Source organism: Carassius auratus, chromosome 5 (assembly GCF_003368295.1).
Source record: "Carassius auratus strain Wakin chromosome 5, ASM336829v1, whole genome shotgun sequence".
In the NCBI taxonomy this organism is placed as follows: domain Eukaryota; kingdom Metazoa; phylum Chordata; class Actinopteri; order Cypriniformes; family Cyprinidae; genus Carassius; species Carassius auratus.
In genome coordinates, this window is record NC_039247.1 from 10,338,613 (window position 1) to 10,363,438 (window position 24,826).

At 38.7% G+C, this 24,826-nt stretch overlaps 1 protein-coding gene across 1 annotated transcript in view; it reads right to left on the reverse strand.

Annotated features, from left to right (window-relative positions):
• The window catches only part of LOC113074743 (protein spinster homolog 2-like), a 65,300-nt gene extending 41,024 nt beyond the window's left edge, over positions 1-24,276 (reverse strand). The window contains exons 1-2 of the mRNA XM_026247551.1: positions 23,782-24,276; positions 4,547-4,612 (exon numbers count right to left, since the gene is read on the reverse strand). Coding sequence (XP_026103336.1) covers positions 4,547-4,612; positions 23,782-24,013 — 298 coding nt within the window. The 5' untranslated portion in view covers positions 24,014-24,276. The remainder of the gene's footprint in view (positions 1-4,546; positions 4,613-23,781) is intronic.
• Between the last annotated feature and the right edge of the window lie 550 nt (positions 24,277-24,826).

Below are 24,826 nucleotides of genomic sequence, written 5' to 3' on the forward strand. Positions count from 1 at the left end.
CTGTGCTTTCCCTCTTCCATTTACATCCCTCTCGCTTAGTCCACGTCCGTCTCATTCAGGCATGTCTCCTGCTGTTTCTTTCCAGCTGTGGAATCCATTTATGAATATTTTTTTTATTCCCCCAGTCAAATTGACAGTACAGCAAAAACAGGACCAAAGAAATGTATTGTGAGAAACCAAATGATACTGAGAGATGAAGAAAGGAGGGATATCATAGTACAGCTGTGGTCTAAGTGTGAACAGCTGATAATACACAGATACAGTAGCTCCTCGCCGTCTAGGCCGAAGAAATCAGAAACCGTAAGATCCACCATTAAAACGAAAGCGGAGAAGGGGACAATTGTGGCTATGTAAACATACAGTGGAAGTACTGTACTACAGGAGGCCAGTGTGTCTGTGGTTGACATCTCACTTTTTAAATAATGTCTTTTAATGGCTCATGGCTATGTAAGCCAATATCCTGATGGTCACAATCCACACAGAAACTTCTTCTCAATATAGCACATTTTTTCGTCTGGGTAGATGTAGTCGTGCACCTGGGCCGTGGGTCATTCACTTACAGGCTGACTTGCCACAGACTGACTGCAGCTATATACAACACATGCCCCAGACAGAGCGGCTAGACGAATGCATGGACTCAGCGGAGTCGTGTCTGGATTCAAAAACAGTGTTCGCTCCTGCAGTGACAGATGGGATAGGAGACAACAGCAGACGCTGTTTGACCAGAAGGCACTGACCTCTTGACCTTTAGAGCTAGTTAGAATCTCTACAATGTAGTCAGAGAAATGTTTTTCGTTTTTTTTTAAAATAATTATTAGCCACTATTGGTCATACCGAAAACCCATAACTTTCAGTATTAAAGTTTGTAACCCACGGCTTTTGTGCTACAGAAACGAATAATGCATCAAATCATGCATCTGTTTGACATGTTTGCTATTACATTTCTAAGAAAATTGACTTTTTCACCTAGCAAACTAACACTTGGGCCTGTTCTGCCAACACATTAACAAAAAATAAGAACTAGAGCTACATGATTAACTAGGTAAAGTCAAAATCGCAATTTGGCTTAGTGCACAACATGCACGTTTTATTTCTAATTATTTCTGGCAAAACTATCGCAAACATCTTTAGGTTTAAAAATCAGTCCAGGTTTTAGGTTGCATATGACTAAAGACTAATAAACTGACCTGTAGAGTGTAGGAAATGTTAACATTCGCCTGTCTAAAACTCATCCTCATCTATCCATCTTCAGCAAATATTTCTCTTTTAGACGCAGAGAGGCCATGCAGATTCCCCACACCCATCCCTAAAATGCCGATCTCACCTATCAGACAAAAGAGCAGAAGGAGGCCCTCGGGACAGTTATGATATCCAAGTTAACCCTCTCTTCTTTATTTCCATCTCACAGTCTTCCAGGACCGCCTGCAGGTGTTGTGGCAAGCAAACAGTCAATTCTTGTTCTGCATCAACTATAATCGTCCTTTCCAACTAATCTGAAACGAATATCCCTCAGTCTGATAAAAGTTTTGTTAAAACACAGCCGGGGCAAAAGAAATGAATCATGAGAGAGCATTGTGAGTGGGATCAGATCTAGAAGCCCTGTCTTTGTGGACACAGAGGTGATTGACAGGTATGACAGCCAAAGGCAAAAGCACATCATGTAAAGCCCAGTAAAGTCAATATTCCCCTCATAAGGTTACATCAGAGTGGTCTGTGTATCAATATCAAGTATAGACATGCATTTGTCTGGAAATATGACACAGGGCATCAGTTGAAGGACACAAACCAGACATGTATCACATAACCCATATTTTACATATGTGAAATATTTTTGCAGAAACTGAATCTTTCATCTACTCGTTTTCTTAATATGAGTGTTTTGCTACTCATCACAATTAAATCAATGATGTATGAGGCCTGAATCACACTGTGTGGAGGTTGAGGCATGATCTCATCTCTGTGGTACATGATACTTCCCACAGCCCTTCATTCACTTATTAACTGTATATTTACTTCTTTTTTTTATCAAAATTAACGACACACCATCATGACAACCCAACCCGTCACTGTATTTCACCTCCTGTTTTATGGTAGACTGCCTTAGTCAGCATGTCTCTCCATGCCATGTGCGCTTAAAGACATCCAGCCACCGTCTGAAGATTTTGGAAAGCCTGCTCTCTCAAACAGATGTGTGTAGAAAAACAAACAAAAAGGCTTTTACTAGTGTTCGTTAAAATGAGTTAAACTTTGCCACTCACACAAATCAGAGTGCATCACAACAGGACACACTCCAGTTGATCTCACGCCATCCCTTCAACCAACTTTTCACACCGAGGTTCCCAGCCAATGGCCAGAGCATCAGAAATGTTGTCGCGCTGTGTGAAGACTGAGGTCAGACTAGGAGCAGAGGCCAAGCTAAACCTGCCACAGACTCTTTCTCTACACTCTAAGGGGTTCTAAACTCTAGCCCTCGAGGTTCTCTTTCCTGCAGAGTTTAGCTCCAACCCTAATCAACCACACCTGAACAAGCAAAGGGACATTACCCTGCTCATATTTTTCAAGGAAGCATAGGATGTGGTTCAGGATGTGGTTGGCTTTGATATTTCGCTATAGTGCATTTTTATTAGCGCAATTGTTTATCAATCCATTCCATCTCCTCCATGCTCCATTCCAGATTTTGATTGCGTTGTTTCATCTGAATTTAGCAATCTGCTAAAAAAAAAAAAAGCGATTGTGCATTTATCTGGTGGGGCCGTATCTTGGCAGATTTATGACACCCCATCTCAAAAGTCCCAATTTAACCCCTAGTTAGAGTAAATCTCATGACATCCTTAATGTAGCATATAGACCAATAATTGCCTGCCATGCTGTCAAAGAACCAATGCCTTGCTGAGAATCAACCTATAGGAAAGTTTCCAACCAGTCATTCACATTATGGTTAACCTGAGCCAAGCAGATTTGTAATGTTTATTTGCTTCCAATTACAGACTAATCAAAAACACATTTTCTTCAGTGAGTGACAGTACGATTTCAGCAGTCTAAATTGGTCAGCTAAGCAAAAACAGAGAATAACTCTTTCTTACAGCCTGACAGAATGAAAGTTTTCCATTCTATATCTAGCTCATGTCTACAGTCAGTTAAATAATATTACTAAACTGAATTAAGCTGGATATCTCACTTCAAAAAAATCTAAAATTTCAATGGTAGTACTATACACCATTGGCAAATTGGCTTTTTTTTCCTGTCTAAGGGTTAACCTCACAAAATGAAAAACTGAATAAAAAGCCATTTTTCTTGTCAAGTAGATTTATTCTGTTTTAAGAGGTGTAGATTTTTATATTTACTCCACCCTTTTCACCCAGAATGAAAATATCCCACTCTTAAATAAAGAAAGGTTTATGTGCTGAGGTCTCTGTGGGCCAGTTATTCTAATATTTTCAAACCAAATGAATGGGGGCAATAGATAAACATTGAGCTGGATCTGAATCCCAGACATCCCCGTCTATGCAACTGTTCAATGAGCCTCTGTATATGCGAGTGTGTGTGAGTGTGTGAACATGTTTGCTTGTTGTATATATTCTTGCCTATGCATATGACGGTGGCTGCATCTGAAAACTTAGGCAGCTGTCTTGCTGTCTCGTGCCGTATGAGGCAATGATTTCGCAGGTGGCGTCTCTGTTTGCACACACAAGTATGTGTGTGAACACGCACACAGGTACAGTTTGTGTGCGCTAGTGTTCACCGGGCTGCTAAGCGCTCCAATAGGACCTCCAAACAGTGACTCTCCTTTACAAAAGCCACTTGACGTGGACCCAGCCTGGTTCAGGAAGCCCAACCCCCCACCTGACCCAGTGCAAGCCAGCCGTTTGAACACTGAACCTTCTCATTCACCTCCCTCTGTATACATCCACTGATTCCTCGCCCACCACAAATAACCTTTAATGATATCATAATGTGTTACACTTCACTGTCATCTGCATATAATGAGGGAACAATTATTAGTCATTTTTTAATTTTAGCCGTTATAATCGCTAGCAACAGACCGCAGGCATCGCTGAGCTAACAAGGGCTCTGTGTGTTGTCCAGAATAAACTAGTGTTTCCTCCCATTAACAGGAACCAGAGAGAAGACTCACAGTGTTGGGCATCCACTACAGTACTATTACAGTTTCCTACAGCAACCAGACTGAAAAAAACATTTACTGCTTCCCTTGTACCTCACTGGAGTTTCACTGGACCTTAATAGAAATATTGGAAAATATTTGTAAATCCTTGCACTATTGAATAATGAACAGATCACAGTGGAGGGTGGGTCTCCATCCAATCCAAACAACTGTGGCAGTCCTCTGTTTTGTTAAACCCAAACAAGTTCATTGAAGTTCATTGCTCATTCACAGTATTTTCCGCCTTTGTTATCCCTGTCACTCTGGCTGCAGAGAGTTTAATGGATTTAGTCTTCTCTTCCACCTTGTGTCAGTGATATTAGGCTGTGTGCACACACTGCATGATTGCAAAACCGCAAAATTGTGGGATTATGAGAGACTTACCTGTTTGCAACAAGCCTGCTCCGCTATCACTAACCAGGAAGTGTTTCTTTATATCAAGGAGGACACCTGGGAAGAAGAGACAGAGAGATTAGAATTTGTGCTCTGGCGTAAATTTCATCCCTTAAGCACAACAGTTTGAATTAAGACTATTTGAGTCTCTTTCTGAATAAATAATTACCAAATGAACTTACAGACATTTTGTGTGCAAAGCATTTTAAAGAATTAAAAATATTGACATTATTTCTTATTACATTTCTAAGCGATCCTCAATAACAGGACAAGTATAGGCTTATGGTGGGTCCTACGGATGAACACACACACTTCTAGACTGGGCTGAAGTCAGCGTGCTTTTAATTGACTTTCTTAATAAATGTTACTTATTGTAAATGATTCACTGGTGCACATTATTAACTGTAAATTTAATCTTTCATCAAAAATATTAGTGTATTGATATTAAAATTCGGGCCATAATGATAAACTGCTAATTTTTTCCATGTTAATTTCTTCCCTATTTTTGATAAATGAAGAATAGAAATTTTTAAACAATAACTTTATAATCACTTAAAAAAAAACAGCTATAAGTAAATTTAGGAACCTAAACATTATAATGTTATAACTATGGATATTACTGTAATTTTGAAATTGAAAAAATCAAAAGTATGTTATAATTATTTTTTAAATAATTCATTTATAAGCAACAAATGCATATAAATTCAAATGCATTGAAAAACTCTAACATATTATAACAAAACACAACAAATTAAATATAAATGAATTATGCTTGAATATAAAATGTAAATGTCTTGTTGTGTTGAAGCATAACAAAGGCATTTGTATGTCCTCAGAACAAAAAAGGAAAGAGAAAGAAACGCACTTTGAATGTACTTTGAGCTGCAGACAGTAAGGAAAGACACCGGCTGCGCTGGAATGCGAGCAGGTGGCATGACTTGTGTGACAGGAATGTTGCATTTGTCACTGAGCGGACATGCCTGCACCTGCCAAAGTGCTTCTTCTCAGTACGTCTTTGCTACAACGTGCCAGTGACAAGTCAAAACGGGTGGCGATGAGAAACCATGAACCAATCGAGGTGAAACTCAAAGATGACTAAAGCCATTGCCACAATAGAAACAAATGGCTATTTTTATTTCTCACAGCCACTCCTGTGTTATGTGTCTGTGTTTGTACGAGACCTTAAAAAGCATGACGTAATTAGCCAAGCAGCGCTGAGGAGTTAATTAAGAGACGGTTCAGTGGCATTAGGTGTGTGATCTGGGTGCGTGACGCCTGCAAAGCTGATGTCTTTCTCTCTGCCTTTATTCGTACAAGACCTTTCAATGATTTAGAGAGATGTAACATCAGAGATAAATGTCAAGCATGCTGGATCTCTATCGCTCTTGTCTAATTTCATTGGCTGTCAGTCTCAGACCTTGTTTACAGCCTCTCCTGCATTTTTGTAGTGTCTGAATGCTTTGTGCTTTTCACAAATAGAAGATTAAAGCATTGGTCTGAGAAGAGTTAGACAGTTAAAGAGCTCCAGAGGGTTACTTTCTCACTTTAAAGTGATCAGAAAGAAGGAATGTGAAGATGAGAGACTGATGATTTAAAGGCAGCAACACGAAAGCTTCAATTACACAAAAAAGGGAGTAATGACCTGATCAAGAGCTCTTCAAACTACTGGCCAAAACTCATACAACTACAGTACAGCAATAAACCATAGAGCAACATGATGTGGTCAGATGATACAAAAGTATTACTACTGAATTTATTAAAATTAGACATTTAGATCATCTTTGCCATCATGTTAACATTAATTCATAAAAATACAACTGTTCATTGTTAGTTCATGTCAAATCAATTCCATTTTAAATAATATTAACAGATAATAAAGTGTAAGTAATTGTTGAAATTAACTAAGATGAATAAATGCTTAAGAAGTATTTTTTATTGTTCCTTCACCTAACCTATGTAGTTAACTAATGTTAACAAATGGGACCTTAATGTAAATTACTACCAAAAAAAAATCATCAGTGTTATGATTTTAATAACACTGTTAAATGTATTTATTTTTTAGCACAGGAACCACTGGAGGTTTATGGGTTTATAAAACAAGCTAATAATTCATTAAATAATAATAATATTAAATTAAGTAATTTGAATTAAAAAAAACATTCAAAGTACTTACTAAAAAAACATATATTTAATTGTTCAGTTGCATGTTAGTATGTGGATAAACTATTGAAATCTTAAGTTAAAAACCAAGGGAGTTCTTCAAGTAAAATATTTGAGGTCAAAGACGTTTGTCTGACAGAAAAGATTGGGAATCCCTTTTCAATCCCTTGTAGTACCTGATGAATTTTTATTATCAGTTACTAGTGAAATGTCTTGATTTGGATATATGGGGGTGTTGGCTTTCTGCAATCCTTCTCTAGGTTCAGGAGTGTATGGTCCCGCCCTCTTTTCATCCGTCTAAACTGAGGCAGTGTACTAATTACCCTGGTCACACTCCTCCATGGCCCCCATCCCTCAATCCCTCCATCTCTCCCTCTCCTCCCACTGGGAGGGGGATCCCTGTGCCAGATGGTGCTGCGTTTCCCTTATTTCAACCGAGACTGCACCTGCCCACCCTCACGCCTGCCAAAGACACAACCTCAACCACCACGCTCTTCCCACCAAAACTCCCACAGGCACATCCGAAGCGAACTATGATACAATATGATTTAGTATGTCCTTATTTAACATGATAAATTAAGAACTTTTAACTGGAAGAGACTGGTACTAGTAGGTCAGTGTGTGCACAGTGCAACACCAGACCATGACAGCAACTGTCATATTAGTGAATTATGTTCTGTGTTTGGCAGACGATACTGTCCGTATGTGATTTGCCCTACATTTTTCTCTCTATCTTCTCTTCTGCCTCTCTGATAAAGATACACTGTTTAGGGAAAACATGGCAACACCTTGAAACTTTTCAGAGAGAGCTGTCATAAAGCATTTGAGGTGCAGCCTCTCTGACTACATGTTGCATCATACTGTAAAATGGTAGGCAATGTGGGCGATGCCACACAAGGTGATGCAAATGCCCCAAATGGCACCAGTAGAATCATCGACCTTCTAGTGTCCGCCTCGATGCCGCCAACCCTGAGATGTTGCCATAGTAACATGGCACAGGGACACTCACACACACACACAGAGGAGGAACAGGCCAACTGGCGATTGGTCAAGTCAGCCTGATGAGGGTGGAAGAAGGAATTCTGCAATAATAAAGATATTCTTGCTTAGCAAAAACTTTATGGGATTCCTACATGGAAAAGATCAATCAGGTTTGGCTGATGCAGTCACCTGCTTTGCACTTTGTTGTAGCCTATTTTAGAGAATGAAGAAACCACAACAGATACTAAGAGGCAAAAGAATGCAGTCCTGCCTGTTGTGACTGATCTGTTGCATACAAAACACATCACTGAATGACTATGAAAACCAACAGTCATTGAACAGAGTGTAAAATTACAGCATAACTCTGCATAAGTTTGGTTGATATATAATCAGTTTTTTATATGGAGAAATCTGCTCAGATGACTTAAAATAAACTTGTTTTACCTGAAAACAGATAAATGCACTTGGAGGAAATGGAAGAAGTTTTGGGAAATGTTTTATGTTTTTTCTGGATATACTTTGGGGACAAATGTGTTATGGCAATATACAATATTAATGAAGTGATAGATTCGTATAAATTAATCAAACCCACTAATTTAGATTCAAATAAACATTTGCTTACATATCACACGGTAAAACTGCAATGCAAACCGATTGTGGTGTGAGAAAGAGCACCTTTTGTTTTCGGTTGATATATAATCAGTTTTCTAAATTGAGAAATCTGCTCAGATGATATAAAATAAACCTGTTTTACTTGATAACAGATAAATGCATTTGGAGGAAATGGAAAATATTTTATGTTTGTTTTGGATATACTTTGGGGACAAATTTGTAATGAAAACAGATAGATAGATAGATAGATAGATAAATAGATAGATAGATAGATAGATAGATAGATAGATAGATAGATAGATAGATAGATAGATAGATAGATAGATAGATAGATAGATAGATAGATAGATAGATAGATAGATAGATAGATTATACTGTAGGAAAGATACTGTATGATGTCCTTTAACCCTAGCTTAACAAATAATTAATCCAAAAAGCCTCTACTGTTCATTTTGCAAATTGTATACAATATTAATGAAGTCATAGATTAGTAATAAAATAAATCAAACTCACTCATTTAGATTCAAATAAGCTTGTTACAAATCAGACAGTAAAACTGCAATGCAATGCAAAACAGATTGTGGTGTGAGAAAGAGCACCTTTTGTTTTCTAGCACACTAGTTTCATTATCCTGAATGCTAATGAAACATTGACCCGTTCATGTGGGTCTCTTATCAGCTGATTGGTGCAGTTTAATGTCGATATGCTAATATTGAGGCTACCGCGTATGGTGCAGTGCATACGAATGATGCTTTTTAATATAATGCTTTCACTATAGTGCAGTCCTCAGGAGATCCATAGGACATTGACCAGTGGACTGACCACTAGCATGTTTGAAAAAGCTCAGAGAGTAAGGATGAGCAAATCTGTTCTGTTAATGTGTCTAGCACTATTTCAAATCTCAGGGGAGTTCACTGGAGTGAAGCTGTTTAATGGATCCTGGAAGCTAGAGGAGCGGACCTACTGCATTTGATTTGCGTGTGACGGTGTGATACTATCTAAGACATACATTGTTTGGACCCATATTTGTCTGATCTGATAACGTGAAGTCAGGCTGTGAGTTTAAGTGCTTGTTTGGGTCGAGTGTTTTCTTAAAGAGCATGAGCTCATCCATGCCAAGAAAGGCAAAGAGGTTTGAAGTTTGCTATACTAACCCAGTCTGAGGTGAACTGGCTATATGTCAAAATGTTTTGGAGTGTGTGAGAAACTGTCCACATTAAAACAATCCATTCACTTAAATAGGAAATGGTTCACCGGCTGAAATTCCAATACGGTCAAATCCTGAAACGCAAACATCACCTATTCAACTGTAAGGAAGCATGGACAATGGCAGACATTTTTCTTATAATCCAGACACAAAAGCTCATAAAGGTGAAATACTGCATTAATGCATACAACACCCTGTGCTTATTTTTATAAACACACAGACACGTCACAGTATAGACCCAGAGGACTGTCTGGTCGTCTGGGGAGAGAGAACGAAAAACTAGGATCATGGAGTGATAGGATAGACCTAATTCTGCAATCCCCAAAAGAGAGATGATAGACCTGAGCAACCCCCACTGCTATTTCAGGATTGGGAGAAGTAGGTTAGGATAAAGACATAGCAATACAGGCTGGTCGCCCTATATACTGTAACTGAGAAGAAGAGGAGAGGAGAGGTGAGGTGAGAGGAAAGGCAACTGGGAGAGAAGCAAAGCTTGATATAGGCAGAACTCAGTGAGGGGATTTTACAGAGAATGAATAGCGTCTGCTGTAGTGCTGTTTATTTGCATGCTTCACCACTACAATCCAAAAGTCTAAAATAGCTTTGTTATAATGCATTTCTCCATTACTTGATCATCATTTGTTAAATAACTGGAGCCATGATACCTACAATATAAATATACACAAATACCTTTTAAATGAAATTCAATTTAGTACAAAGTTAACTGCACCAGATACATAGGGCCCTATTTTAATGATCCAAGTGCATGGTCTAAAGCGCACAGTGCAGATGCACTCAGGGCGTGTACAAATCCACTTTTGCTAGTTTAATGATAGGAAAACAGTCGGAGCGCCGGGCGCATGGTCTTAACGGTTGTCCCTATTCTCTTAATGAGTAATGGGTGTTTTTTGGACGTAACGTGAATTAAATGAATCAGAGTCTCATATCCCATCCCATTTTAAAAGCCAAATGCGCTCACGCTATGGCAGATTCTCTATTTACATAGTGGAATGTAATTTTTTAAAGTGTGTGTAATAAGCAAAGTGTACATGCCTATAGGCCCATATTATTAACACGCTCTTTAAATAACAAAGTATTGTTGCATTTGCTATTTAAACAACGCGGCGCAGGACGGGAAAATGAGAACTGTGTCGGGGTGAAACTAGCGAAAACATTTGCGCAGCGCCTTGCGCCAGGTCTACGATATGGCCCATAGTGATCTAGTAAGACAGACATAAATGTATGCATTCCTTTGGCTCAAACACTAAAGCATGGCGCTCGCAACGACAAGTTCGCAGGTTTGAGGGAATGCATGACTGATAAAATGTATAAATTAAATGCAGTGTAAGTCAAATCCACAATGCATGTAAATTTACATTATATTTAGTATCTGGCATTTAGTATCTAGTAAAACTAGACCACATAATGGTTAGTAAATAAGCTTTGCACTGTAGTGCTGCATGTAATCAAATACATTTCAAATAAATTGCACCAGAAGTGGCAACTGTTGTTTTAGCATCCGATTAACTAAAGCAACATGAATTATACATTTCAATGCACAGTGCATATCATCAGCCATCATTTGATCACTAGTTGATGATTTACTGCAGCCAGGGTCAATTGCAATGTACATAAACATCTTTTTGAAATGAAATTCAGTTTAGTGCAATGTGAGGAAAAAAGCTTAATCTATTCAGTAACTAGTTAACATACAAAAAGAGCCACATTTGTGCTGAAAAAAAGGTTTAACTGGAATGCAGATTGTTAGTAAATGATATGCAGGGTTCTGTTCTGCAGTACTGCATTCAAATGTGGCACAACTGTTTCAAATTGGCCCATGTGTGAGTGTGGTAGGGTCAAACTGCAGTACAAACGTACATTTCCATATCCTGTGTAATTTTACTCTTTGTGGTAAGAGAATGTTTCCTCTCTGCTCTGCTATGAAGTTCTCTCCCTCATTCTTTTCATTCTACCAAACCACTGGTATACTGTACTGCTGCTGACACATCCTGGAGCTCTATTCCTCCTATTTTTCTTTCCTCCTTTCCCATCCCCTGCTTCTCTGCTTCTCTCATCAGCTAAGGGTGATTCTTCTCAAAAGTGTCACAGCTATTGACAATACCTCAGCTCGCATAAGTTACGTATGTGCTAAATCAAAAGAAGACTGTTCCCATGTTAACCCTTCCCAGCTTCTCTGCAAAATGTCTGCTCTCTAACATTGAGGCAAACCTCTGAGAGTGCAGATGCAGGGTATGAGCTGACCACAAGTATGCTTCTCTTTTCTCTCAGCTCCTGACGGCCGGGTCCATACATATCCCACAAAGCGACGGATGTTTTATCCGCTCAGCCTTTAACCACTACACAGTCCACATAAACACAATGCAGATGTCAGAGGAGCAGGGGTGTGTTTTAGCAGGCGTTTGCGGGTGTGGGAATTCCCTCACCATTTTATACCAGTAGTTCCTCATTACACCCTCGAGCGGCTGCCAGCACTGCTTGTCTGTGTATTGCATGGTACGCTGCACTACTGGTCTGAGACTAGTTTTAAGGTGTGTGTGTGTGTGTGTGTGTGTGTGTGTGTGAGCATAAAAACTATTTATGCATAGTCAATCACAGATGCACAGAAAACATATTCAGTAACCCCAGAAACGTTCATTTTATAGGGTAAATATAATGTAATAAGGTGTGCACTGCAAGGCTCCATCACCAAAACGCTGCTAGTCTAGATCACATGACTTGCTTTTAAATATTACATAAAAAGAGAGGGAGACGTCTTCTCTTGCAGAAGTGCTATACAGAAACAGCATATAGTATTTTTGCATTAATAATTCATGAAAGAACTATCCTCTGGAGTGTAAGCCAATGTGTCAGACGTATAGCTGTGCAGTGGTCAGAAGAATGCACTGGAGCGCAGAGTAATCCCCAGGCTGACTGGTTTCCCCTTAGACACTCAACATCACTGTAGAAGTATACATATGGTTAGTAAATGTATGTTTGCAGACATATCAGTATACTTACTCCTTACTACTTACGATATACACTGATATTGAAACAGAGAGTGGGTTTCTGGTATAAACGTGTACACACTAAGAGGCATGAGTATAGATGTTTAGCAACAGTAAACATTGGATAAGATGCCCTTACTATCAGCCTGATCCGATAGCATTCTGTTGGTTATGTGCTTATGTTAACCAGAAGCTTCAATAACCTTCCCTTCCCTCATATTCTGATTCTAAAGACTGCATATATTAACTTGACAAGCAGATGCATTTGGGATGTGAGATGTATTAAAGGGCTGGTCCATTTTTTATAGCCAGTTAGTTACAGCCATTAACATTATTTTCAACTTATTAGTTGTTTGCAAGTAGCATTAAGTGAACACGCTGTAAACATTAGCGGTACACTAGCATATACTACTATAAAAAAATGGGTTCAGAAATACTTTCTAAAAAGAAATTTGAATTGAAATTCAGAAAGAAATTGAAACCGATCAAAAGTGCCTGTAAATAAATGTTGCAAAAAAAAAAAAATCCAATCTATATATATATATATATATATATATATATATATATATATATATATATATATATATATATGTTAGCATTCATGCAAACTTAATGCTAATCTCATCACCAACAGTTTAAACATCTTCTGATGATGTCGAGCCATTAACTGGCTTAACGTTTTGCTGACTGACAATAGACATGCTTCATTTGTAGCCTAATCCTTATGTTTATTTTTATTTTTTTTACCTAACATAGAAAAGGATTACTCTAATTATGAGGGCTTTTAGTTTTTTGCCTGTAATGAGATTTAATTTGGCTTTTCTGGCTCACTATGCTTTTGCTTATTCTCCTTTTCTTCTCTTTGTTCTATAAGAGTTATGTAGGAGTGGGGTGGGTCTCACCCAGGGGGTCGTCAGCAGCGCTGGATTCTGTGAATAATAATTATTCCTGAATAAAATTCCTGAAGTGCTTGATTATCTATCTTAATTACTGCCATTCCCATTCGAAGTGTAAACCTAAAGTCAAGCATCAGTAATTTGCCCATAACTCCCTGACAACCATGTTGGGATGGTAAATTAAATTTCTTCACCAATGCATATTTTTTTTAAGCAAAGAAAGTGCTTGAATACTAAAATACATACTTTACGATCTTTGGGCGAAACATCCATGAAGCTCTTTGGAGAAGAGCTAAATCAATGAAGCTTCAAACAGCACAGCGAGGCAAGCTATTCTCGATGTACTAATTGACAGTGTTGAGCAACAAACAAAGAGAAGAGAGTCGGAAGGTGTCACAAGACTGAGTAAGTGAAAATAGGAGGGCAAAAAAAGAGCATGCTGAATTGGATGAGGCATTTCAGCACACTTAGGGCTGACAAAGTCCATGTTGAGAGCTGGTTTTTCAAGCTCAATTTAGCATTAAACTGTAGCCATACTTCTCTGTGAGAGTGGCCATGAGCTTCAGACGACTGACAGCTGAGGCTGATGGAAGCAGGAGAAATGTGTGTGAAAAAACACACTTTTTAGTCAGTTTAGGCTGGCCAGTCAGACTACACACATAAATGTTACATGGTTTTCTCTTCTGATTTATGCTGTACTGGCCATTTATAGCTATACTTTAGAAAAGTATTTATTTACTCAGTCTTGTGACACTTTCAGACTTTTCAGATTTTTGCATTGGTGAAGAAATTCAATTTACCATCTCAACATGGTTGTCAGGAGGTTATGGGCTAATTACTGATGCTTTACTATAGGTTTACACTTCGGAGGGGAATGGCAGTAATTAAGAAAGATAATCAAGCACTTCAGGAATTTTATTCAGAACCAATTATTATTCAAAGAATCCAGCGCTGTTGAGGCCCACCCCATTCCTACATTACTCTTACAGAACAAAGAGAAGAATAAAGAATTCTTTATACAAATTAATACCAAAGGGTCAAAAGCAGGAGAAAAGATAAAGCATTCATAACTCCAGATAATCCTACAGAGGACAGTAATAACTGTGAAGTGCTATATTGTGAAAGCTCTTGACTCAGAATGAACGAGCGCTGCTGTCTGATCTCTCTGTAGACTCCTATGGTGAGACACCTAGATCAACCTTAATTCCTAGTGTATGCCATATCCAACAGAATGACAGGAAATGGAATTTAAATAACTGCAATTCAAAGAAATATAATGCAGGTCTGTCTGTCTGTCTGTCTGTCTAATTATTCCCTGAATTCAAATGAACAAATGCACAATCACTTCTGCATTTCACCTCAGTGGCCACTAGCAGTGCAGTGTATGGAAATTGTGAAAATAATCTAAAAATTCTGTGCAAAATTAAATCCTGAAGTGTCCCAGAGCATGACAAAACAATATTGATACAATCCATCATTACAATAAAATTGTTTAAAGCTCCTGAAAGGAAAACTAAATTGATGTTTTAATATAATGTTCTAAAATATTAAGTTTACTATTAATTATATATTTCTGTTATACATTCAACTAATTATATATATATATATATATATGAACTGGGTTGCCTGAAATCAATATCTACAGCAGGACAACATGTGGCACGTATTCAAGTGATGTAATTGACTGAAACCCCATAAAAAGTTATATTCTATCCAATCAGTGCACAGACACACACCCACACAATCACCCACAAACCTCCTGATCATTTTTAGCTGTCCCAGTGTCTTTTATTACATCTATTTTCTTGCTATGCAAAGCACTATTTTCATCCACTCTCATTGAGAACAGCTGAGACTCTCCAGCGCAGTGATCCATCTCACTTTCTCCTTCATGAATTAGAGATAAATCTCATTTCTTCCTGGTCTAGTTTAATGCAGAACAGTGCAAGACCATCTCAAGAGACAGTATGTCATAGATTTGTATTTTGTCCTGAAGGCAAATAAAAAAGGCCCATCAAAATTGTCCGCCATAGAAACCCAAGAGAACTGTTCAAGAAAGAAAAAGGGTGTGAGATTATAAGAGCCATAAAGAAGTATTTTGGCTGTTTAAATTCAGATGCTTTGTATTGATTTTGTATTGTTACGAATCTTTCTGTAGCGTCTGCTGTTGACTGTTAACTACAGATCGGAGTAACTGTGGGAAAACTAAACAACCACATCACTGGAATTCCAGCTCTACCTCCACATTCCACATCAGTGAGGTGGAGACACACACCTCACATACAGGTATTTTAGGCGTTAGATCTAAGTAATTATTATGTTCTGGTGTGGCCAAATAACTCAAACTATTGTGGCTTACCTGGTAAGAATACCAAATTAATCCTTAAAGGAAACTAAGGTTTTTTAGTATTTGTCACATAGCAGGGATGGACTGTGCCTAAGAACAGACTTATGTCAGTCTTACACAAGCTGTTGCCCGCTGTATTATGTAGTTCATATCTAGTCATTTTCACACTGTGTTGATGAATAAAGTGGCTAAGGCACAGCAGTGACTTATCCTGACTATAATTTTATTCATATATTTCTCATATATTTCTTCCTGTGATGGCAAAGCTGAATTTTCAGCAGCAATTACTCCAGTCCTCAGTTTCACATGCTGATTTGGTGCTCAAGAAACATTTTTTATTATCTTCTTAATATGTTAAAACGGCTATACTTTTTAAGGATTGTTTTATGAATAGAACATACATTATTTTAAACAGAAATCTTTTATTTAAAGTATAAAATTCCTTTCTGTCCCTTTTGATCAATGGAATGCATTCGTGCTGAATAAAAGTGTTAATTTCTTTAAACATTTTCAGCACACATAATGTTTAGTTGTCTCCATGGTATGCAAGACGTTTTTAGGACTGGTAAATAAATGACTCTGAGAAATGCATGGTTAAAGAATAACTGGAAACTAAATGTACAGGGTTGGACATTGACTTTTGACTCTCCAATTTATTGTTTTGAGAAAACCCAGTCTGTTCCTCTGTGCACACCTGAGCCTTTAAACCCTGGACATCTACAGTTCACACACATACTGAAACTGAAAGTTTTTAGTTTCTGACATGTAATGTGTCGGGGGGACAAACAAAACCGGATGGCATAGAGTGACACAGGAATACACATACTACATATCGTATAGCCTATGTGCTAAATTGAAAGAAAAATCAAAAAAAAAAAAAATACTGCAAGCACAGTCCACTGTAGGCAAACATTGGCTTGATGAGTTGATATTTCAGTAGGCCTGTCCTTTGACCCCTTCGTTGATAGATATATCACAAAACATACAGAGGTCAGAAACTATTTACCTACAGACACTGACAAAGTGTTACACTGTGTAGTCACACATATACACACTTGGGTTACAATCTGGGAAATAGCATATTACATAATACCTGGTGGCTGATTATTTACTCAATCACTATTGAATGGAAGGAAAGATGACATATTTTCCTCTTTAATAAGCCTCTGCAAATACAGACATACAGTAAAGTCCAGATTAAATATTTGTCCTGGCAATGTGAAGCACTTATGAAGACTTACTTTAGGGACAAAGCTGAGCTTTAGTAGAGTAGTTTACCCTATTGACCTTTCTTTTGATTTGATCTGGTCAATATTTACACATAAGTCTTATTTAAAAGCAGAACAGATCATCAGACTAATCTATGAAAATTATCCGCCCTCATATAACTGAAATTAACTACTCGATTTCAATTAGTTAATGATTTCAAGTCATCAGGGATTCCATTATTTCTCAGTTATGCTGTCAAGTACCTATCATGCTTTCAGAATGATTTAGCCACTATAAAGAAATAAATCCATCTCTTTAAAACTATGATACATTTTTCAGGATTCTTTGATGAATATAAAGTTGAAATAAACAGCACTTTAGTCACTTCTGATTCATTTAATGCATCTTCGCTGAATTGAATTTCTTATAACAAAGTATGTGTTTCTGTCTCTGTTTGTCCAGTTGTAGTTATCATGGGATCATAGGTCAGGCCTGAGGATGTCTCCCACACTCAGCTTCATACATTACTGAACAGTCCTGGTCTAATACACAGTGACATACCTGAGACTTCAAATCTCACAGGTGTTCTCCCCCCGCTTCGTTCACCCTCCTGTACAACTCTCCACCCTTAATCCCTTAGACACACTCCATCAAAAAGACACATGTTGAGGTTGACAATCGTGGCGAATCCTCTTTTTAAACAGATAAACACCCACACATACTACGTATCTGTTTGAACATGCAATGAGCTACAGTAAAAGTGGGCCACCAGTTATATTAACAGGGTCAATGCCATTTAAACAAGCGAGTCAGCCGTTACTCTGGTGGAAAAACATACTGTAACAAACACTGTGCCTTGTTTGGATCATCCATGCTACATTAAGTGAACATCACATGGGCTAAATGAAAGATAAGCCCGTTAAAAAAAAATATACCGGGAAAATCGCATCCCAGTTCTCAGAGGCTGTTAGCAGACTTGATTGTGTCAGAGGTTATTTTGAGAACCATCAGGCTGCTTCACCCAATACAGCTTCTCTGGAGCAAGATGAGAATTTGTACCTCTGAACGCCATTCGTGTCTATATATATTTATACACTGACCTTATTGTTGAGGTCAGGAAAGCGGTCATGGTTGTGTGCTCTCCACAGCTGAGGCAGACGAATGAAAAGAAACGATTCAGGAAAGCTGGAAGCTCTTTTCGCTCACTTTCTTGCCTAACTTTTAGGGCTAGGTCAGGCTTAAGAAACCAAGCTGTCTACAGGGAAGTAGAGGCTGTCACAGTAATGGTTTTTCACACTGGTGTAATGGATGCTGTGACTACATCAAAAGCACTGTGTCAAGAGGTACCATCTAATTTCAAGCACTCCTATCATAGCCAGCACATAAAACAGCTAAATACAACCCCATAAACAAACACACACACACACACACACATGCCAAGAAGAGATCTTAATATAGGAGAACTTTAATATGAAGTCAAAAAGAAAACACCCGGGTCAAGCACATCAATATTTTCTCAAACACTGATGTACATTATACTGCACTATATTAAATACTTTGTGCATACAATCCAGCCTTATGAGCTAACTTGTAATCGTCTTTTAATGGGTTTACTTTAATGGATTTATATTTCAGGTTTGAGGGAGACATCAATGGTAAACACAACACCTCTAAACTGCTTCTATGAGAAACAATTACAGTGCATATGGGAATCGACTTTAAGAGAATTGGAAGCCATTTGTTTTGCGTGAGGGTTTCAGGCTTATAAAACAAGCTTATAAACTCAATTACTGAGAGCTTTTCCACTACTTTCATGTTATTTTTATTTTTATTTTTTTGACAGTCTTTTAATATGAGCGTAGTAGAGCAAGCGAGTAGGGGAGAGAGACGACAGCCAAATTCTTTGCCCATTTCTTGACCAAAAAGTTCCATTGTCTACTGTGAATAGTATTGCAATGTATGAAGCTCAGCTCAAATTGAAGTCACTTTCAAATCAAGCATATTTCTGTTGGTCAACACAGTGAATTTACGTGACCAAATTGAACCCAATTGCAAAAACCCTGAAGGTGTAGATTTCTGTTAAAATGACTGCATTTCATGTAAATGTGACAACACCTTAATTCAAACACCTCCTAAACACGTCATGGTACAGAACTTCCTTATAAACGATTAGTCAACTTGTTCTTAGGGCAACCTACTGAGTAGTAAATAAAAGAAAAAAAAACATATGGGAGTTTTTGACATTATGTCATGCTTTTACTGTTATCATTAGTGTATGTGCAGCACATTTGCTACATGCTACTGCTGCTGACACTGTTTTGTTGCTGATAGGCCTTATCACACCTTCAATTCACACCACAAGGGGCACAAATGGAAATGACAGTGTGCGAGAGAGAGAAAGAGAGAGAGAGAGAGAGAGAGAGAGAGAGAGAGAGAGGCTGTATTACAGAAAGGACTGCCAAAGAGTGTGTCCAGGCAGAACTAGAGCTGAGCCAGCTAGACTGGACCATCTAGTGCAGAAAAGCAATGCAGCAAACATACTCTAGTCTCCACATCCCCTCATAAACTGCAAGCCTGTGTATCTGAATGTGCAGATAGGCTCATTTTCCCTCAAGAAGCTCCTCTGGCTGCTGGATTACCCTTCATACTTAATTAAGCACCTGTCTTGCTATTAAACATCCTCATACCTCAGATGCCTTCGGGGGGGGAAATGCACCTTGCAGTACCTTGCAGTACCTCATAATCCAGATTAGCAGTCAAACTGCCTTCATTACAGCAGGCATCAGGCTGGTGGCTCAATGGAGGATCTTAGATCAAATAATGTTAAGTGGCCTCCGTCTGTACATCCATGTGGTATTCCCCACACCTCCTAATCCCCGTTTTAACTGTAATCTGTTGTTGAGCTGAGCCTGTATGCTGGAGGGACTGTTGCCAGCCAGCCTCCCTGGATCTGAGCTATCACTGCCAAACCACAAATTTAATTAAACTAAATGGTTCACAACCTCACTCCAATCAATCTGATCTCTCTGTCCCACTGGAAGATGCTTTGGAGACAGAAAGAGACTGATATAGATAGTTGACAAACATAATGGGCCAACAGGGAGGGAAAAAGTCAAAGGCAAATCGACTCCAATGTTGCAGAAATGCACCTCTGGCTAAACATCAAGAAGGATAAAGTCATTACCATAGCTTTGACTAGCCAGATAGAGTTATAGTAGATAGCCTAGTCACCGAAAATACACAACATGAGTATATCCATAGTACACCCAAACACCCTGTGTCAAGGTGATAAGCAAAAGTTTATTTTTCCCCAAGATTCAGCACACATTCACATATTATTCTGATGAGCGGTTCCACATGAGGCATTGGTTGTCTCTTCACTGCTATAAAATTGCACACCCACTAGTTTGGTTTAGGTGGAGAAAACAGCCAAATTAGATCTTTGCTGTTCCCTTTCACACACACACAAATATCAATCAATTAAACACAAGACGACAAGGCTAAAATGACACGCTGCTTTTTCTCCTCTTTTTTTTATTTTTTTTTAAGAATGAACATTTGGTTCTGGCTAACAGTGATGAGAGACTTTGGTTGATGCTAAAAGATTCCAAGACAACCACAGCCTAGAACAGCTTGTAAAAAGTGAAACTGGCAGTAAATTAAAATGACTTAAACAGCAAGAAAACTCAAATTAAATGTTTTCACTGTGACAGTATTTATAAGACCCAATTTCAGTTATTGGAACTGTATTGATTATATTTTAAAGACAATTACTAATATAATGCAACGTTGTTTGGCTTAAAAGCAACGACTGCATGCACATTTGATTTGATTTTCTTTGTGTGTGAGTTCATCGTTAGTTCAGTCAGGCCACGGAGGCATAGGCTGCGGCCAGCTGATGTGGTCAGCTGTCATCACTCCAATCACTACCACTCTGCTATTAGACACGGACATATATATACATGGCACCACTGCTCGGTAAGCATGCTCAAACGGCTCGCAACCCATACTGCCAAAGATAAATTGTGTTCAGTAATCTCAAGTAAACTTGCCAAAGTGGTTCCTGTCTGAAATGTGTGCAGTGCACTTCTGCACTAAAACTTAAGTGGCCGCAATTCAGTTTTTTTTTTTTTTTTTACTACATTTATGAAATATCACATTGAAAAAAAACACACCATCTTTTGAATTATACGTAAGAAATAAGCAGTCAAAATTTTTGTTTTGGGATGAACTATCCCTTTAATGTACCCTCAGGCATACAAACCCACAAACAAGCTACTGCTGAAAGTCATTAATATGATGACTGTGTCAGTCCGACTGCAGGACAACTGACTGAACATGCAGTGGTGAGGACAACCACTTCTGTCTCAGCTGTCATGTGGATCATTCTCTTGCTCTCTCTCTCTTTCTCTATCTAAATAGCGGTCATCACCACTGCAGGATGGCTGCATCAGCTCTACACTCTTTACCCAAGAAGGGGGCTTCACCCTCACATCACATGCTTGATCAGTCAGGAACTGAGGCGTAGAAGAGATGCTGAACTCAACAACATGCAGTTTGATGCTGCTGCATTCCCCGACAAACATGCACTTATACACAACTCCTCTCTTGAGAACTGACTAATTTGCTGCAATCTCCCTGCAGTCATCATCTCATGCATATACATTCTCAATTTCACTCTCTTCATTCATCAAAACTGTTCAGATGTAACTCATTGTTTAAAAGCCAAGAGGTTGATTAACTGTGTATGTTTCACATGAGCAGTTGCATAACATGATTAAGGTTCTTCCTTGTCATGGACAAATGTGTGTGTTATCTGTTACATGAGTAAAAATGGGTGGAATTTAGCTTACATTGATACTTTTATCTACGAAAGAGGATGATACATCTGTTTTTTTTTCAGGAAAAGGGGTTGATTTTAGAGATGACGAGATTAGATGAGATATAGCCCACGTAAACACATATTTTTCATAATGTTATCACAGCTCGCGTGACTTATGTAATGCTGCTGAACCGTGTAGTATCCAGCAGCGCTACAAACCGCCATGGGGCGATAACGTTGCCTTTGCTAATTTTCTTCTTTCAACTCCTCATAAATTTTACTCCGTGAATTATTGACTCACATCTTAAATGGTTCGCGTGCGTGATGCAAAACGGGACCACATTTGGCAAAGTAACGCACCTTTGCATACGTTAAAAAGGATGAGAGTACACGTTGCCAGAGCGAATCCTGCTTTATTATCCCTGGATGCATCCCGGGTTTTGCCGTTTAACTAGAGCCCCCCATTACAATAACATACATGCCGCAGCGGCGCGTCATTCAAGCATCTCGCGCTGTCCAAAAGTGTCTCTGAAGCGTGCAAGTGGGAACACACAGTTCAGCGCGGAAAGAACAGACACTGTGAGCATTTCAATTTAATTTATGCAATGGTCATAATGTGAAAATACAGTTTTTTCTTCTACCAATTAATTTTTTTTGTAATTTAATGAAAAAAAAAATAATTATATATATATATATATATATATATGCCAGTATACAGTAGGCTTTGTTAATTAAAATAGCATTGCCCATTTTTAATTTGCAAGCTCTACCAAATAATTGCATATCAAATACCAGCTTGTATTTCTCAGTATGTCAACTTGTGAAATCTACAATGTGATTATTAGTCAAGAAACATACACACGCAAGTTAAATAGCCTTTTACATGTAAAGCACAGAGGGAAATGGATTCAGAGCTGTATCCAGTATTCCCTAGCTAATAGCTTGCTTTGTTCCAAAACTCTAATCATTAGTTATTCATGAAAATTACCCAGTCAGAGTATGCTGGAGCAAATGTCACCTGACATCTCGTCTCAGATCACCGAGTAGGCTACCCATTCAATAAACGCATAAATCCACACTTTTTGAGGGATGCTAACTTTAACGCAACATAAAAACTAGTAGGCTAGATTAAATCTGTTCTAGTTTCTATGGAAACGTGTCAGACCGCGGCTGTGCTCTGTCTTTATTCCTGAATAACTTCATTCCTGATACCAGGGGCATCTTGAGTTGTAGCGCTACTGAGGTTACTATTTATGAAACTATGGATATAAGATGTGTCCCTCGAGAAGTTTGCTTTAAATTAGTGGACTGTAATGTCCTCGTTTATATCACTAGTGCTTTAACAGAGATCTGTTATACGTCTGAGTATGTTTGGACACAATGTCCATCAGCCTACTTCATTAGATGAGTTGATAAATGCTACCTGACGTTATTTTGAGTCGCATTATATATTTACAATACTAAGGAACCTAATACGTTATTATTGTGTGTAGTTGCTCTATGTGCACATTGGCATTAGTAATTGATTACTGGAGCCTTTGTGTAACGTGGATACTGATTCGGGGAGGGAAGCTCATAATAGACAAAATTATAGGCTACATGGGACCACTTGTTATAAGTATTTGGATTTTCACTCATTTTGGTAGGCATTCAGTTTAAATTGATCTAAGATCACGCACAATAGTAATCAATAGTTAGTACAACGGGGTTAGCTCTCAATCCGGATTATTTGATTAAATCACACAGAATAAGACCGTCCTTAACCCGCTCAATGAAACTCAGCAAGTGTGCAGCGAGATAGGCAAATGATCACTTGACTTGTGTTAATGTTTAGATTGTGATTTTCACGATCAGTGCTTTTAAACTGAAAGATCTCTGTAAGTGAAACATTAAACAATACAAATGATGACTAGCGCGATTTTCGCTCTCCATGCCCAGATAGTAAAACAAACGTCTATAGGCTACGCCAAGAACATACTGGTCTTACCTGCTACGGTGTATCTGTCCATGTAATTGAGCACATTTCCAAAGCTCAGAATCACGGCTGCAACGAAAGGAGACCGGCATCGGAGTAATGCGGCACGGAATTTCTGCCCAGGTGTGCAGGGATGCAGGTCTGGACTGGACTCGAGAGTCGGACTCATGCTTCCAGACAGCGTGTGCACCTCATCCGAACTGCTGCACCCCTCGATTTCACATCCATCGCTCTCCACGCACATCTTCTGGCACGTCAGATCCAGCGCAAGCGACTGAACGATGTCTGACCGGAGACAGGACTGTTTGGAAGGAAAAGTCTAGCACCTCTGAGCGGAAAAGAAAAACTACGTGTTAATCGCGAATAATATAAGTCATTGATTTGATTATTGCTCGCTGAGCTCGGTTCATGTCTGTTCAGTGACAGGATTGAGCACTCGGGAAGCGCTTTTCTCTCACTCTGAAGTGTGTTGTATGAGGGAGGCGTGGTTACGCGTTAAGCCCCGCCCACCCACTCAGTGTGCACGGACTGCTCATGTCAAACAAGGGAATGTCGCCTCACTGACATTTAGCAGTGACACAGCGCACCCAGGGCACCTCGTACGAAGTTGCTTTGTCTCTTTTGGTTTCACTTTTTTTCCCGACGTAAAAAGAATGAGTGAAATGACGTGCAGTATCCTCTTTCAATAAAGCTGCAAAATGAAAAGAAAACGCGCGAGCCGTGGGGAAACATTATTGCTTGGAAGCAGTTCATGGTCATTTTTTGTAGACTCGAGACGGGGAGCGAATTAGGCTCTGTGTGGGGCTTTTCGGGGTTCTTACCCTCCCTGCTAAGCTTTAATTCACCCCTAAAGGAGGGCTAAACTAATACTGAAGATTAAATTCAATAGGTTTAATTCTATAACTGTAAATAAATACATTTAAGCAACTCTCACATTTTCACCTGTCGCCCAATGGAGAAATGTTGTTCGCCTGAGGATGGTCACCATAGCAACAGAACGCCGCTAGAGGACGTTTCGTTTGGATCAATATTAAAGGACACGTATCGGCAGAATAAG